Consider the following 18,209-nt stretch of genomic DNA (forward strand, 5'->3'; position numbering starts at 1 on the left):
AGTCCTGAGTATTTTGCACAACTTTCATGAGTGCAGAAATTAAGTTGTTTCTTTAGTGCTTGGCAAAATTAATACCGATTGTCCATTCACTCGTCCAACTGAATAGGCAGTAAGTTCCTTAAAGACAAGGGCCTCAAGGGCCTTATCTTATCTTATCTTTGGTTTATGAGTCCTGTGTCCCGGTACAAGAAATGCTATCAGCTGGCAGTCAGAAATATTCTGTGGGGAAGTAAGGAAAGAACATGGTTTCATTGCCCAAATAACATTTTGTTCTTCTCTATCCTCTGCTGGGGCTATAGGCAAAGGGAATGCTCTTAGGACTACTCGCATTGAAAACTTAGTTTCACAAAACGCATTATCTTTTTGCCTATCTCAGGGTCTGACTCCACAGTTGGCCTGTTTCCGCAGGCCACGAGGTCACAGCCAGCACGCGATGGCCGCACCTTTGCCCGCATGTTCCAGCGGTCTCTAGGGCTACCTCCCTGATTCCCTCCCTCCCTCCGGCGGGCGTCGCTGGCGGGTAGCAGAGCCCTGCTGGAGGAAGCGGATTCTGATCCTCAGCCTTGCGGGGCGGCACGGCCCAGTTCCCGGAACGCCTTCAGTCTTCAGTTCGTGCCTACGCCTGCTTAGTGCGGCAGCGGCTTCTGGAGGATCTCAAGAACCCTGCATGCGCCCAGGGATGAACCTGGTACTAACTCCGGAAGGTTAAGTTTCAAGCCACTGTGAGGGAGGGAAGGGTGGCAGCTGAAAGAAGGATCCAGGCGCAAGGCCCGGACGGTGGGTGCGCACAGAGAAGTTGCGACCCCTGGAAAATAGATCCGGATGAGACTCCAGTGGGGCTCAGTCTGGGAGCCCCGGAACACTGGAAGGGGTGGAGTGTGGGTGGAGGCGAAGCAGGAAACGCCCGGGCCAGGCCCGCTGAGCAGGGGGCACTGTGGAGGGGAGGGACAGAGCGGCACCCAGCTGGGTTGTCCGGCCCGCTTACCTGGCTCTGGCTGCGCGCCGCACGCCCGGCCCTCGGGAGGAGGCGAGCCTGGCCCGAAGGCCTTTGGATTCCGGGACCGCCCCCTCCTGCTCCTTGGCTGGCGGCGACCGCCAGAGACGACTGGAGCTGCTGCGGCAGGATGAGAGTCGATGCCGCCCCTCCCCGCCTGCGGACTCTCGGCGAGCAGTGCCGGCTCAGCCTGCGCCCTCCATGGGGATGCCGTGGGGCCCCGCGGTCGGCTGGCGGCGCGGGCGGCGTAGAGGCCTGGGGCTACCACCGAGCGCCTTGGCGCTGGCGGCCACCGGACTGATGTGCACCGCTCTGGTTGCCTACGCCTGCTGGGGGCAGCTGCCGCCGCTGCTCTGGGCGTCCCCAGCTCCATCGCGGACGGTGGGCGTGCTGCTTTGGTGGGAGCCCTTCGGGGGTCGCGGCGGCGCAGCGAGGCCGACCCCCGACTGCTGGCTCCGCTTCAACATCAGCGGCTGCCGCCTTCTTACCGACCGTGCGACCTACGGAGAGGCTCACGCGGTACTTTTCCACCACCGTGACCTCGTGAGAGGACCCCCCGACTGGCCCCCGCCCTGGAGCGTCAAAAAGGTGCGCACAGCAGAAGAGCTGGAGCTGCGAGTATTAGACGATCTGGAAGAAGATACGGCTGCCCAAGCCCTGGCAATCTCCCGTCCCAGACCCCCGGGCCAGCGTTGGGTGTGGATGAACTTCGAGTCGCCCTCCCATTCTCCAGGGCTGCGGAGCCTGGAAAGTAACCTCTTCAACTGGACGCTCTCCTACCGGGCTGACTCAGACGTCTTCGTGCCTTATGGCTACCTGTATCCCAGGAGCCACCCTAGTGACCAGCCGATAGGCCTTATACCGCCGCTGGCCCGAAAACGGGGACTGGTGGCCTGGGTGGTGAGCAACTGGGACGAGCGACAGGCCAGGGTCCGCTACTACCACCAGCTGAGCCAGCACGTGCGGGTAGATGTGTTTGGCCAGGCAGGGCCAGGGCGACCTGTGCCCGATAGTGGGCTTCTGCACACAGTAGCCCGTTACAAGTTTTACTTGGCTTTCGAGAACTCACAGCACCTGGATTATATCACCGAGAAACTCTGGCGCAATGCTTTGCTGACCGGGGCCGTACCAGTGGTGCTAGGCCCAGACCGTGCCAACTATGAGCGCTTCATGCCACGAGGCGCCTTCATCCACGTGGACGACTTCCCTAGTGCCTCTTCCCTAGCCACCTATCTGCTTTTCCTGGACCGCAACCTGGCAGTTTATCGCCGTTACTTCCACTGGCGTCGGAGATATGCAGTACACATCACCACCTTCTGGGACGAGCCTTGGTGCCGGGCCTGCCAGGCTGTGCAGACCGCTGGGGACCAGCCCAAGAGCATACGCAACCTGGCCAGCTGGTTTGAGCGGTGAGGCCATCCTGCCTTGGGTGTGACCTTTTTGATCCTTTTCTGCACATTTTCCTGACTGCCGAATCATGGGTCTAAGTTCTCCGAACACCTATTTTTGCTCTATGAGAAAAAGGTGATTTACCAATTAATATTACTTAGCACAAGGTTGGAGTGGGAAAGATTCCTGGTTCTTACTTTTTTTGCACAACTAGTTAGGCTCTCTCTGCTGTTCATGGGTATCATTGTTTCCTGTGAAGAAGGGGACCTTTCTATGCCTGTTACACATGTGAAGAAATAGTTTAGCTACAAGATGCCTTTGGGAGATTTTTTTTGAATTTCCTCATCTGCTTTAGGTCATATCTGTGGCCTCTGCAGCCTCAAAATCTCTTACATAAGGCGCCCCACTCACATTTGCCTGGACCAAGGTGAAGCAAAGTGCTGTTTTTTGCGTTGGTGTGAAATAGTGGAAAAACTATGCCCACAATTTTCTTTTTTTGGGGTTGTATTAGTCAAAACCTTGCTTCTGCTGGTATTAGTGGCTCTTGCCTATAATCCGAAGCCTCTCAGGAGACTGAGGCAGAAGGAGGACAAGTACCAGACCAGGCCCAGCAATTTAGGGAAACCTCAAAATAATATTTTATTATTTTATAATAAATGTAGCTCAGTGGTAGAGTGCCCCTGAGTTCAATCCCCAGAACATTAACAACAAAATATCTCTCCTTTGGGAAAAGGTAAAAGGTATGGAGGGTGGTTCAAATAGCCACTGACTTCCTTGATAAGCACTGTTTATTCCCCTACCCTATAAATGCAAACAGATACTGGATTGGCCTTGGAGGAGAGTTAGGATTAATATATGGTTGTACCTTACTTTACACAAGAAATGTATTCCTGAAAAGCTACATCTAAATCAGATCTCAAATTCAGTGCCCTAAGGGAGTTCAGTATTTAATGGAACCTTATGGAGAATCCCTTTACAATGTGAATAGTCATCTTCTAATTTATTTCTTCTGTTCTTAGTTTTTCTATAACCTGGATTTTAAAAAAAAATTACAATTACAGATGTGAAAATAAAGCACAAGCAACCTTCTTTTCCCTCTCTTCCTGGAAAACCAGCCTGCATTTACAGACATTTGAAGACACAGAAGCCATAATGTCATTTTCCACAAAATTATTTCATGTCTTTACTGGACCCCAAATTTAAACTGCAATCCAGTCCTTCAGAGGTGCTGGCATTAGGCATTACCTGTGCAAGAACAGTGAAAGAGATTGTACTGTATTGTGGAATCATGCAAAAGGAAAAAAAAAAGTTTCATGGTGTCTGTTAGTGGCAATTTTTGTTTTGACCCTATAGTTTTTAGTAATGTGTTTTAATCCAAGGGGATGTGAACTAAACTCGTGCCTACTATTAACTGACTCTGCCTTTTGTTAAAGGCTAAATCTGCAGTGCTCCTAGTACCAGCAGGTTCCCTTCTTAGTCTGTAGACTACTACAGTAAATTCTCACATTTCTAGTGTACTTTGCCATGGGTCTAATTTTGAAAATAACATGCATTGACTTTATAGGATGTTGAATGAACAGCATATTCAACAGATGTCACCATGTGCCTACTCTGTGTCCAATACTGTGCTTGGGTCCTTAGGGAAGATACAAAAGCATTTATGGCAAGGGCTCTTGGAATCCACCAGTGCCAAAAAGTGAGTAGTGACTTTAATGAAAAAGTTGGCAAAACCTATTTGACTAAAGTGAAATTCTTAGTGATATAGACCATAAATCCATGATTAGAAAGCCATTTGATTTGAAGCCTGACATAATGGGGCTTTTTTCTTCAAGCTATTTTCATAAGGACCCTCAGTGACTAATTGCTGTGGGTAAATTCCAAGATAAATTAGTTTTATACAGAGTTCTGTAAATAGTAATTTTGTATTTGATTAGTACAGTTAGCTGAGTCATAAAGCAAGTTTTACCTCTGTGCATTTGTTGCATACATACTTGAAAAGCTCACTCAACACTAGGTGCTTCAATTCTATTTCTTCCTTAAAAGAAAAAATTAAAAGCTGTGGACAACATTTCCTCATTAAAGTATTATAGTTTGGGCAGAATTTCAATTACAAAGTGGGAATCACCAGTAAAGATAAAAATTTTATTCCTGAAATAAGTGCTTAGGAGATATTGATGAGTGATTTTTGTGTATTGGGAATTGACATGGGGCAGTGGGGAGAGAGTTTAAATTTTGAAGGTGATCTGGTTTAGATTTGAATTCCAGCTGTTTGACATTGATCAAATTAGTAATAGTCCTGAGTGCCAGTTTCCTCATCTGTAAAATGAGGGGGGGGGAAATATTTCACAGCTCATTATGAACATTTCAGGAAATAAGTGAAGATGCCAACACTTAGTTATTTTAGGATGCCCTCTATTTTATGTCTGAAATTGTATCTCAAGATGTGTTACAGAATAAGTCTGAAATAAAAAGGAAGATGCTTCATATTGTGTATTTCAGGATTCATCGTTACCATTTAGATTAAGCTTAATTTGCAAAGTAGGTCAAAGCCCTATGCTTTCTTTGAAAAAAAATTTGTTTTGGTAAAGTTATACAGTTAAATTAGTACTTATTATTTTATCAGTGCCCTTTTGGTATTAAGTTGATTTAAAACTAGCCAGATATTCATTGAATATTTAGCATGCAGAAGAATACATATGAATACATTATATGTATTTCAAAATTCCTTTCCTCTGATTGTCATGCCCTCCTTTAAGGCATAAACTTTTAAATTTATTACGAATTTAATTTTTTGAATTTTTTTTTCTTTCTCTCTTTTTTTGCACCGAGGGTCTGTATATGAGTGTACCCAGAAAGCTATTTACATCAGAAGACAGTCTGACTTGCTGGCAGTATTCACAGATCCTTTCCAGCTTCCAAATCCTTTCCTAACAGTAAGGGGAAGACAGTAGGGAAGACAGGGTAGCTTCATGAAAAGAGCTTGCAGTTTGGTTTCTGAACCTGAAGAGGAACTCAGGAGAGTTTTAATTTCCTTCTTAATAATGCACGAATACCCCTACAAAACCAGCGTTAAACATGATGATATGAGTCAAAGTGCTTTGTACATTTTAAAGTACTATACCATTACAGGATATTCTAAATTTTCAAGGCTCTAGACCTGGAATCAGTAAACCTCTATACATGTCAGAGAGCAAATATTTCACGCTCCACAGACTGGCTGTGTAGTCTGTTGCCACTACTCAGCTCTGCTGTGGGAGCACAAAAGCAGCCATAGATAATTCCTAAACAAATGGGTGGCTGGATTTGGCCTGCAAGCCGTAGTTGGCCAGTTATGGTCTAGACTTCTAGAGATGTAAGGAATTTGGGATACTAAATATGTAGTTTTAAAATCTAACCTGATGGGAGTTTCTTAGAAGGGATTTAAGGAATTATAAGAATTCTGGTGGCAGATATTCCTGGGTTCCTAGACCAGTTTTGCAACATTTCGTAGTTGATTTCAGAAAAATTATTAAAGCTTTCCGTGTTTTGGTAGCTTCATCTCTAATTGAAGGTAATCATATATAATTTATAGATGTGTTGAAAGTACTAGATAACACACTCGAAGCACTTAGTATAGTGCCTGGCACATGGGAAGCACCTAGGAAATGCTAGCTGTGGTTGCCACCAATCCCTTTTTCAGAGGGAGGAGTCAAGGTTCAGAGCCACTGAAGGACTTGCCTGAGGATAGGTAGTAGTGACAGAACCAGCCATGCCTGTGCAAATCACAGTCCCTTTAAGCCTCTGTCACTTGATCTTCAAAATGGTGGGGTTGGACAAAATAAACTCTTGAGAACTTCCAGTTCCATGTGCTATCATTCTACTAATTGGTACCCTAGGGCTCAGAGAGGTAATTTACCTCACAGTGTGCCTTCCTTACAGTTTGGAAATGAGTTCATATAGGAGCGATAAACTGGCAGAAAACCAAGCACCAGAAAAGGGGAATCTGCTTTAGCTTACATACACACACACACACACACACATACACACACACACACCATACCTCATATCAAGGAGAGAATCCTTGATAGAAGTCCATGCTAATTAGTTTGGTAGATAATTGTATTGCATCCATTTCAAGTCATTCTTAGATGTGTCTCAGGGACTTTAATGCTACACATTCTTTTAATAAGTCTTAATGTTCAGAATATTTTGACAAAATGAATAAAGTAATAAGATGGAAAATGGCTCTTTGTTTTTGATATGTCCTCCCATGCACCTTCATGTTCACCTGTAACCCAGGGGATACTTCTTGCTTGGGACAGTTCCTGTGAATATATTGGTTCTAGATTGGTAATTGAATTGTGATGACCGCCTCTTTGAATTATACCAGGTCCAATTCAGCTTGTCCTCTTGTTCAACACTTCTTGCCTGTTTGGTGACTCATCTCCAAGGGCATAACAAGTACCTTCCTTTCTGTCAGTGTGGTTTATTTTACTAAGTGCTCTGATGCCCTCTATGCACTATCTTTATCTCCTATCTGTTAAATTAAGTAATGCCATTTTGAAAAGGGCTGAAATAAAGCCTGGGAACATGATGGTAGGCAGAGAGCAGAGGAGGCAAGCTGTCTTCTTTAGAGCAGATACTGGAACTGTTGAAATAGGAAGTTGGAATAAACACTGAAGATTGTCTTCTATCTGCCCTCCCCCAGCACACATGCACACACTTGCTGACATGCTCATTTAAGTACAGACTTTGAAAAATTACCATGGCCAGCTGAGGATAGGAACAAGACTATCAAGAAAAGAAGATGTGATAACGAATTGAGTAGAAAAGAAAGTACATTATAAAATGGGGCAGGTGGTGCATATGGATGGGGACTGGGAAAGAAAAAAAGAAAAAGGAAAGACCTTGAGGTCAAGGAGTACAAAGTGAAGAAAAAGCAAGAAGATTAGGTAAAAGAAGGAAAGATACATAAGAAAAGTAGAGCAAAGACAAGGAAGGGTTAAAGGTTACAGGTATGTGCCACCATGCCTGACTCAAAAGTTGTCTCTCTTGAGATTGTCCCCATTCTCCCTTGAATATGTATCTACTTTCCTAACTAAACTTCTATGCATGCCTTTGATTGGCATGTGCTGAAATTCTTTTCCCTCATGTATGCCAAGAACCCCCACTGGTCCCGAGTCAAGTTCTCCCTTCTCTCTGGGAACTCCTCAGACCCATATTCAAAGACATCTCTTCTCCAGTGACACTTTGAAATTCTATGTCATACTCCCCTTTGGGGTGAGCACACTGATAAAGCTAGAGTAGACTATCTCACACAAATAAAGACACAAATCTCTTTGCATAAAATACTGTCACTCATTTATTGAGGAGGGTTGGTGTGATATTAAGGCAACAACTTTTTTTTTTTTTTCTTTTTTTGCGGTACTGGGGATCGAACTCAGGGCCTTAGTGCTTGCGAGGCAAGCACTCTACCAGCTGAGCTATTTCCCCAGCCCAAGGCAACAACTTTTGAGTAGCACAGACAGCTTTGCTCTTTGATTTTCACTTTGAAGAGCAAACTACTAAGAGTGACCTTAAATTCCTCCTTATATCCACTTGGCCATGTATCTGAGGTTTTCCGGGCACTAGAAACACTTTGCCTGAAGTATTTTGAATTGCACTTTTAAATGAGCATATATCATGTTCCAGACACAATCAAACAAAATCATTAGTAATTTGGATGCCATTTTTAAAAATTTATCATAAAAAAATCCATTTCTCCCTTCCCCCTCTCTTCCTTTTTTCTGGTGCTGAGACTCAAAACCCAGCACAGCAAGCATACTGGGTAAGGGCCCTACCGTTGAGATACAAGCCCCAACTTGTTCCTTTCTTTTTATACTTGTTTATATTTATTCTTTCCATGAGTCTTAATAAACTGTTGCTGAAACCAAATGAAGGTTTTCATTCATTACGTCTTTGTCACTTTATTTGAAAGCACTTTATTTTGCCATCATTCCTCTAGCATGACTAATGGACTGCTAAACTTATTTTTCATAATAAAATAATCTGAAGTAGTACATAACACTTTTGGAAATTAGTCATACTCAGTTCCTTCTTTAAAGTTTTATCAAGATCCTTTATTTTCCAGTCATTCTATAAACATGTATAGTATGTGCCATAAAACATGGCTATTTAGCCATCAACTTTGGCAACCTTGTCATTCAGCTTGAAATTTCATTTGTACTGTCTTGGAATTATGTCTCACTTTATGTCCTGAGTATAACAGTCTAGGACATAGGCCTTGGGCAGTGAGATAGCTGAGCCAGGGATGCAAGATTTAAGCCTATTTCTGTATATCATTATTTGTGAGAGTAAACAATTTTGTCTTACTTTAACTGGTATTCTGCTTTCTGTTAAAAATATTTTAATCATTTGGAAAACACGATTAAAGGGTTGGAATACAAGTTCTTTATGAAAAAGCGTGAAGGCCTGGGAAAACATAACCCAAAAAAGAAAAAAACCAAAGGGGAGTTTTGTTCATGGTCTTTAAGCACCTTCCGTCACTCAACAAATATTTGGTCAAGTGCTGAGCAGTATTCTCATCACTGGGATAAAGCAGCAAACAGACAGGCAAGGTTCAAGTCCTCATGGTGGAATCACATGGAAGAAAGAGAAAATAAACAGGTTAACAGGACTGGGGTTGTGGCTCAGTGGTGGAGGGCTTACCTAGCATGTGTGAGGCACTGGGTTCGATTCTGAGCACCACATACAAAAATACATAAGCAAAAATATTAAAGATATTGTTTCCATCTACAACTAAAAGTATTTTTAAGAAAAGTTACCAAAGAAATATTTTTTATAACGCATAAGATCTTATTGTTCAGAATGAAATCCAGCATCCTTTATCTTTGCTGGGGCTCAAATAAGAGATGGGATAGGACAAAAAGGAGGGAGATAGAAGCTTTCTTTGGTAACCACTTCTCTTTAACTTTATTTTGTCTGTATAAGTAATCTTAAATCCTTTCTGGAACATGGTGGGACAAAGACACAGATTATGTCTTGTTTCTGTAGTCAAGGAAGCACAGGATGCATTTTGGAAAGAATTCCATCCAATGCGTAAGCAGTCTAACATCTAATACTTAATGGGAATTTTTCTTCCTCTTGACATTTTAATAATATATTTTTCACAATTTGTTGAAAAAAATGTTCATGTTATAGGTTAAAGAAGACTAAAGAGCTATGACAATTGAATGTACATTATCCTAACCTACCTGTATTCTGGATCAGAAAATAAACTTATTTATTTGTTTATTTGTTTTTGCTTTCTAGGACATTTGAAGATAATTGGCCAAATTTAACTATGGACCATAGATTAGACAGTAGCACTTTATCCATGTTAAATCTCCTAACTTACATAATTGTACCATGGTTATTGAAGGGGATGAAAAATATTTTTGTTCTGAACAAATAGACACTAATATATTAAGTAAAGGGAAAGATTTCTACAACTTATTTATAAATGGATCAGAAAAAATACACATATAAAAAGAAAATAATAAGGCAAACATAGCACAATACTAACTGGTGAAGTTTGGTGAAGGGTTTATGGAAGTTCTTTGAGCTATTGTAATTTTGTAAATTACAACTGTAAATGTGATATATTTCAATGTGATATATTTCAATATTAAAAAGATAAAAAGAAGACTGTTTAAGTTAATCTAATAGTATTTTGGAAATAAAACCCAGTGAAGATAATACAACCATCTATACCTGTGCCAAAGGAATGAATTTTGTATTAACTGGAATCATGGACTGAACAAGTAAATTAGCTAATGTAGACATGCATGCTCTTGGAGGTTATTATTATTTGCAGGGATTTCCTAATAAAAAATTAAAAATATTAAGTTACAGCCACAGGACTGTAACAATTGACTCCGAGGATGAATTTAGGCAAATCTTTGAATGTGCTTTCTCTCAATACTAATGTTTGAGCATTATTCCAAGGCAGGCACAAAATACGTTTTAGAGTGAATACTGTACTCTATTACTGAACTATGCTAGCTTAGAATCCCCCCAATATGAAACCTGCAATAGGAGCTTGCATGCAGATAGCTTATTTTAGGATGTGATTGCAAAGAGCAGGAGAGAGGGAACTGGGAAGATTGAAACAGGGAAGGATAAAAGGCAATGAAAGGATGCAGTATCAGGTTCATACTCCTGTGGCATCTGGTACTTGATCCCACCAGGGACCTCTGGTGAAGAGGTAGGATGCACCACAGAATTGCCTATCAAATGAATGGAAGGTGGAGCATTTAACACAATTGGCCAAGGGTTGACCAATGAGGTGCTAACTCCCTCATACTCTGAGTCTTGCTCCTATGTCAGAATGGCTGAGTAGATTTCAAGGAGTGGCCAGCAGCAGCAGAGAAGCCCAGGAACAGTGTGAAGTGAGGCACCATGAAGTTATACTGTATGCACCTGATTGCCACAGCAATAGCTGGAGTCAACAGGTAGACTGAGGAAAACATGAAGGGCAGCATGAGACAACAGGTTCCCAAGACCAGCAATATCAGCCAATGGCAAGGCATATGAGCCAATACATGCCTATGAAGTATTTGACACATATTCAAAAGGATGATATGGCTATTATTGTATTGAATTCATTTTTATAAAATCTGTCCATGACACATGATTATGAAAATAATAATTAGCTATCCAATTTTTTATTACATGTACTAAGCATTATACTTATTTCATTTAAACCTCAAAACAACCCTGGGAGGTAAGCCATATCTAGTTCTCACCCAGGTTTTGCAGGGAACGTTTGATCATGTCCAGAGACACTTTCAGTTGTTACAATTAGAATTGGGTGTTCCTGGCATTTAGTGAGTGGAGGCCAAGGATACTATTAAATATCCTGTTATATGTAGGGCAGATTGTGCCCTACAATAATTGTTTAGTCTAAAATGTGAATAGTATTCAGGTTGAGAGATCATGGCATGCTTTTATTCTCATTTTATATAACTGAGGAAACTGAGGCCAAATGAGATTAAGCACATTTGGGGAGCCATTCAGAAACTAGTGAGCGATAGAGTTGGCATGTAAACACTGGTTTACTGATTCAAGCTCATGCCTACTTGTAACCATGCTGTAGTGCCTCCCTATAATGGAGACAATGTGTGCTTTAAAGGTCATATGATGAGAGTACAATATGACTGATTTGCATGTCAGTTATTATAGTGATTATAGCAGAAATTGAAAGAAATGCAGACAATGATTGGAAATTATCAGGGTTTCTGATTTTATAACAAATCAGCATTTGGAAAATGGAAAGGATTCGACTGAAGTTATGGTATTACGGTTCTCCAGAGGAACACAACCAATAGAATGAATATATAATTATAATGGGGATTTATTATATTGGCTAACATAAGCAGAGGTTGGATAGGCTGTCTGCAGATTGGAGGCTGGAGGAAACCAGTAACCCATCCGTCCAAGAAGCTGGAGGCCTTAGAACAAGAGGGACAAATGTTACAGCCCCAGTTCTGGCCAAAGGAACTCCCTGGAGAACCCCTGGTGCAACACCACATTCACAGGCTGAAGATACCAGAGTTTGATATCTGTGGGTGATGACAGTCATGCAGGAAGTTGAAAATGTATGTGTGAGCTTCCCCCTCCTTCACTTTTGTTCCAACTAGGCCTCCAGCCTATAGGATGGTGCTGCCCACCTGCAGGGTGGATTTTTCCCTCAGTTCACAGACCAATTACCTCTTGACCTACCCTTGCAGACACACCCAGAAGTGTGTTTTACCATTTTCTTTTCTTTTTTAGTGGTGCTGGGGATTGAATCCAGGTCCTTGTGCATGCTACTGAAGTGCTCTACCACTGAGTTATATCCTTAGCCCCTGCTCTACCAATTTTCTAGGCATCTCTCAAACCAGTTGACAATCAAAATAAACCATCAGTTACTTAAGTGTGTTCTCAGCTTTTCTTGTCATTCTTCAGTACTATCATATCTATATAAGTTACATGCAAAGTAAGGCAGTGTTAGGAGGTGGTAAATTTGGAAAAATGGATAAGGACTATTTTCATATTCAGAAATAAAGTGCAGACTTTCAAAAGTAGATTCCTTTTGCGTCTCTTTTCACCTGCCCTCCTTTTTAACATAGCAGTTTATGATCACCCACGACTTCCAGATTCATTCACTTTTTTGTTTTTAATTAATTATTAGAACTTAATGATTATACATAGTAGTGGGTTCATCCTAACAAACTCATGCATGCATGGAAATTGATTTCAGTTCTTCGCTTTCAAAGAAATGTACTGCTGTTCATTAGAGTTGCTTCATGGAACCAAACCTACTACTAGCCCTCTGTGCTCAAGGGCATCATTACTTCTTGCACGTGCCAGTCATCAGGGTTAATGGTTTTCCAAGAGAATCTGACAAAAGGGTATTCTGATGGAAAAAGAAAGCAGAGCATGGCATATTATACAATATTTGGGCTTTTTCCTTTGCTAAGGACTGTATCTAAAGTAAGACTGATCACCTGGTTGGAGGGAGGAGTGCCCTGGAAGGATGCATGTTCCCTGTGACCCTTTCCTCACTCTCTCTCTCTCTCTCTCTCTCTGCTTCCTGACCCCCACCATGAGTTGAGCAGCCTTCCTCCACTTGGCCCCTCCCCCATGATGCTGCCTTGCCTTGGACCCAGAGCAAAGGAGTCAGCTATCTATGGACTGAGACTCAAACTGAGCTCCAAATAAACCTTTCCTCCTCCGAGCTGTTCTTGTTGAGTATGTTGGTCACAGTGAAGCAAAAGCTGACTAAATCAGCTGTATTGTATTTTGCTTCCCTTTCACCATCCCATTCACACTCCTGCTCTTTTCTCTTACATAGGTGCTCAAAGTACTGTATCTGTTGTATATTCTTGGATATATGTTTGCTTGAAAAAAATTTTATACATATCTGTATACATAAGTCCCTAAGGTTTTAAAAATTAACATACAATATTTTGCCATAATATGGATCTCAATTTTTAAAACTTTTTATTCATTTGTCATAATGTGTTAAATGTTGCTAAATGTGTCTCTAGGTCATTATCCCTGAATGTTAGTCCAGTATTTCACTCTATGCATCTACCCCATTTTACCAATCCAGTACCCCTTCTGATAGGTACACAGGCTGTCTCCAACTACCTGCCACCCCAAATAACTTTTTAATGAATGGCCTATACACATGCCATTATAACCTCAACACAAATTTTTAAATTGACCCCTAGTAGTATTTAGTAAAGTTCTATACACATGCATGACTAAAATAATCAAAAAGCTAGGAACAGAGGGAAGCTTCCTTAAAATGATAAAAACTATAAACCAGATATTTACAATGAACGTCAAATAAAAAGAAGAATTTCAGAGATAGTTCCATTAAAATCAGGACTGATTTCCAGCTATCAGGATAAGCTTCAAAATATCACAGTAACATTTAACATTGTGCAGAACACTTTGACCAACATGATAAGACAAGAAAAAGACATAAGAAGAATAAAATTAAATAATTGTCATTATGTGTAGATACGATTATCTACATACAAATTCAATCAAGACGAGCTGTAAGAACCAAGGAGATCAGCAGGCTTGATAAACAATTTCAACTATACCAAAACCAAAACTGTGTCTATACTAATAATTACCAATCACTGCAAATACCACTTACAAAGTATCATTAAAATAAGATACAGATCACAATAAGAGAAAGTATAAAATTTTAAAAAATTAACCTAAACAATACATAAGACTTTTATTACAAAAATTTAAGTTCGTTAAGGGACACAAAGAGAAACTTGAAGGAACTGAAACATCTAACACTGTACAAATAAAAGTTATTTACAAATTAATTTCTTATATTAAATACAATGCTATTGAAATTTAAGCAAGCTTTTTATTTAAAAATATTTTTAGTTGTTGATGGACCTTTATTTTTTATTCATTTCTTTATGTGTGGTGCTCAGAATCGAACCCAGTCCTCACACATGCAAGGCAATTGCTCTACCACTGAGCCACAACCCCAGTCCCAAGCGAGCTTTTTTAAGAAATCACAAACATTTTAAAGTTGCCATGAAAGATGAAATTTTGTAAATAAACTCATTGGGAATAAAAGATCAATGAACAAAGATTTTTCCTACTAGATTAAAAGTACGTATAAGTGGAGTAGAAATGGAAGGCATAAACTACACCTGTGTACACATGGGTCATTTGCTGGAAGTGGCTACACAAAAATTAAAGCAAGCATGGATTGGTTAACTGATGAAGTTAAGGAAAAATGGCCCTCTATATGGAGATAAAAGTTGGATCCCTACCTCACACTATGTAGATGTGTATTGGTGTGTGTAAACTAATGAAGGATGGAAGATGTTTAATGTGAATAGTAAATTTACAAATTTATTAAAATTAAATGTCATGTAATGTCCTCGTCCTTGTGAACTTAAGGTTGTGAAATTTTTCTTAAAAAAAAAAAACAACAACAACAACAAAAACCCAAAGACACAAAGCATAACATTTTAAAAGTTGCTGCATTTGCCTACATCAAAATTAAGGATTTTGGTTATATAAAACACTTGATAGTCAAAATTAACAGGTTGTAACTAGTAGAGTTGTTTGTAATAATTCCCCTAAATCACAAGGAAAAAAGATGAGAAACATGATTTTAGAAATGGGCAACAGATATAAATAGGCAAGTCATACAGTGGAAAACTCCAAAACTATCACATGCCTACCGAGGTGCTTACCACCCTGGGGTGCAGAAAATACAGACTGAAAAAACGGAAGTTTAATGCTACTACGTCACGCTCGTTAATGTTGGCAAAATCCAGAATGTTGGACAACGCCTCATTTGTGGTGCGAGGGCTGGTCAAAGCAAAGGCCACGCCTGGGTCCCGCCCCCGCCAGCCGCTCACGTGCCAGAGCTGCACCCCGGGCGCCGGCGCCCTCCGCCCACGCGCGGGAAGCTCCCTGGCTTTCTCCCAGGTGTTCCACGCGTGGCCTGACCTTATGTATGCCGAAGTCAAAATACTCTAGTTGGGACTGCAGCTCCAGAAGCCACTCAGGATGCTTGGAAACATGAGTGGACGGGCTCGTGTGAGGGCGCGAGGCATCACTCGCAGATCGAGCGTCATGGGTGCGGGGCGGTCCCCGTCCTCACCACTGGTGTGTAGAAACCAGGGCTGGCCTTGTTTGTCTCTCTCCTGTCTCTAGTTGGACATTGCTTTCCTCTGTGTTTATCTTCACTCTGTTACAGCTTTTCCTCTTAACCTTGAGCCTTTCTGCGGTTTCTCAGAATTTTTCTTTCAAGGGGTCTTATGTAAGAATGATACTAATGTAGGTGCATTAGCTGTGAAAAGGAGGCGAGGGTGTCATTGCCTTCTACTTTCTGGATATTAATTACTTGACTTGGTTTTAAGTTGCCTGGAAAAAACTGATCTACCCTCGGACCATCGCATGGCATATCATCGAATACAATTGCCAATTGTTATATAAAATAAGTAATCTCACATGCGAGTGTGGTTTAGATTCAACTACTTTTGCTTGGTCTTCACTACCAGTAGGGATCCTTCCTGGACTTAGACAACTAGATGGAATTGACCTGCAAATAAACAGCTTTTGAGCGATATTACAACTAAATATCAGTATTTGAAGCCAACCTCTTAGATCAAAAGTATTCAATTGAGTAATCTGTGGTTATTACACCTTTATTTTCATGGAGTGGTCTTGTTACTTCACTCAGTTTTTAGCAGGCCAAGATCTAGTAACTTCTTGAACAAAGAGATGTAGTTTCTGTGAAAAGGGAAAATTTTAATGGTTCTCTCCCCAGTTATTTTTTTAACTAATTTAGGGTCAGTTTATTCAGGGGGAGTCATCCTCTGGTCTGGTGCATCACATTCCCTGGGCTCAATTTATTTTCATGCCCATGGACCATGGCAGCTTAAGGTCTGTGCACGTCTGTGCCATGTTCCCTCTAAATAATAGCTCCTGAGTGGAAAGATCACATCTCTGCTTCTTTACACCTCCAGGGTCTAATGCTGTCTCTGGCTCACAGAGTTACTCAAATAAGTTTGATGAGCAGGGAAAACCATAGCTCATCCTACCCCTTTGTCTACCATGGGTACTCTCTTCTCACCTCTCAAGGGGTTTACCTTTTAACAGTTGCTTTTCCTAGATCATGCAAATCTAATGCCTTATGACCCTGTTCTTAGTTTGTGAAACCTTGTGGTTTGTGACTTAAATCTGAATGAAATGTTTTTGCCCAATTTAGTCCACAACGACTGATCTTAGAGACAATGAAGTGGCCTCTAGCAGTGACTTTGTCGAAACAAGCAGGATTTCACAGCAAGGTAAGTGCGGTTCATTCCACTTAGTTCCAGTCAACCAGGTCTCATAGCAGCAGGCTGGCTTCTTGAGTATCCTGTTCTTTTCTTGACTAATTCCTCTGGGACTCACAAATGCAGAATCAGCTGCCAATTTCAATTTCAATTTCAGTTTCTGAAAGTGCTTGGTAGATGAGAATTCACAGACAAGAAGAAGCCAGTTTTCTGATTCTTTCCATTCACAGAAGAAGTCTGAAAAAAGTATTTTAAATATCCTTATGGTATATGGGGACTGGTAATATAACTCAGTGGTAGAACACTTGCCTAGAATGTACAAGACCCTGGGTTCAGTCCCCAGCACCACACGTGCATGCACACACGCACACACACATACCCACACACACAATCCTTATGGTGTACAAATGCCAATGCTGTCACCTTACAGGGATGGTAGAAACTCCTCAGTGTGCTGCCATGGTTGGCTGCCTCCCTACCCACCTGTGTTAGATGTCTCTGTTTGGTGGTAGTTCTCTTCCCGGCAAAGTCAGATATGGTCTCGAAATACTTGTCCACATGCTACTTCAAATAGCCACTACCACACAACGCCAGTTGGCATGCGTGAGGTGTTAGTTTTCTTGGGCTGCTATAACAAAGTCATAAAGACTACTTAGCTTAAATAACAGAATTTTATTTTCTCACAATGCTGGAGGTTTTGAAGTCTGAGATCAAGGTGTTGGCACAGTTGGTTTCTTCTGAGGCCTCTCTCCTTGACTTGTAGATAGCTACCCTCCTGGACTTACATGTTTCCTCTGTGTACTTCTGTATCCTAATTCCTCCTCTTATGACATCAGTCATATTGAATTAGGGACCACCTTAATGACATCACTTTAATTTGAATCTTTCTTTAAAAATCCTGTCTCAAAATATAGTCACATTCTGAAGTACTGGGGGTTAGAACTTCAGTCTTGGGGGAGCACAGTTCAGCCTATAACCACAGGGGCAACCTGTTAGCTGACTCCTTTGTTCTGACCACAGAGTGAAGTGATAGATTTCTAGCAAATATGTAAGTCGAGGTTCTCCCAAACTGGTTCCCCATCCATTTCCTGACTAGCTCTCCAGCTCCTGGTTGATTTTTCCAGTGCTGCTCACGTATCCCCTGTGTGATCTGAACTCACACAGCTGATGTGCTGCAGGAGCACGGAAGGCCTGCCCAGAGAGGTAGTGCCTCAGGCCCAGCATACCACCACTGTTCAAATAGTGCGCCAACCTGGGCTTTTCTGCCCACATCTGCTGCACATTTTTCTGAATAGCAAGTCATGAAAACCCTTCATCCTTTGATGGCATATTGAATTTTTGTTTATTTAAATTATAGTAAAGTACATATAACACAAAACTTACCATTTTACCTATTTTAAAGCATTCAGTCAGGGATACCAAGTCTATTTGTATTGTTGTATAGGCATCATCACCATTCATCTCTAGAATTTTTTCATCATGCAAAATTA

General features: G+C 41.4%; 2 protein-coding genes across 2 annotated transcripts in view; both read left to right on the top strand.

The window, feature by feature from the left end:
* Positions 1-433: 433 nt before the first annotated feature.
* On the top strand, positions 434-9,043 carry Fut4 (fucosyltransferase 4). Its single transcript, XM_047518012.1, has 3 exons — positions 434-464; positions 562-669; positions 927-9,043. Exons 1-3 carry the CDS (start codon positions 434-436, stop codon positions 2,405-2,407), a joined length of 1,620 nt encoding a protein of 539 aa, XP_047373968.1. The 3' UTR covers positions 2,408-9,043.
* A 6,417-nt stretch (positions 9,044-15,460) lies between these two features.
* The window catches only part of Piwil4 (piwi like RNA-mediated gene silencing 4), a 45,576-nt gene continuing 42,827 nt past the window's right edge, over positions 15,461-18,209 (top strand). The window contains exons 1-2 of the mRNA XM_047518537.1: positions 15,461-15,547; positions 16,653-16,731. Coding sequence (XP_047374493.1) covers positions 15,461-15,547; positions 16,653-16,731 — 166 coding nt within the window. The remainder of the gene's footprint in view (positions 15,548-16,652; positions 16,732-18,209) is intronic.

Source organism: Sciurus carolinensis, chromosome 11 (genome assembly GCF_902686445.1).
Source record: "Sciurus carolinensis chromosome 11, mSciCar1.2, whole genome shotgun sequence".
Lineage (NCBI taxonomy): Eukaryota > Metazoa > Chordata > Mammalia > Rodentia > Sciuridae > Sciurus > Sciurus carolinensis.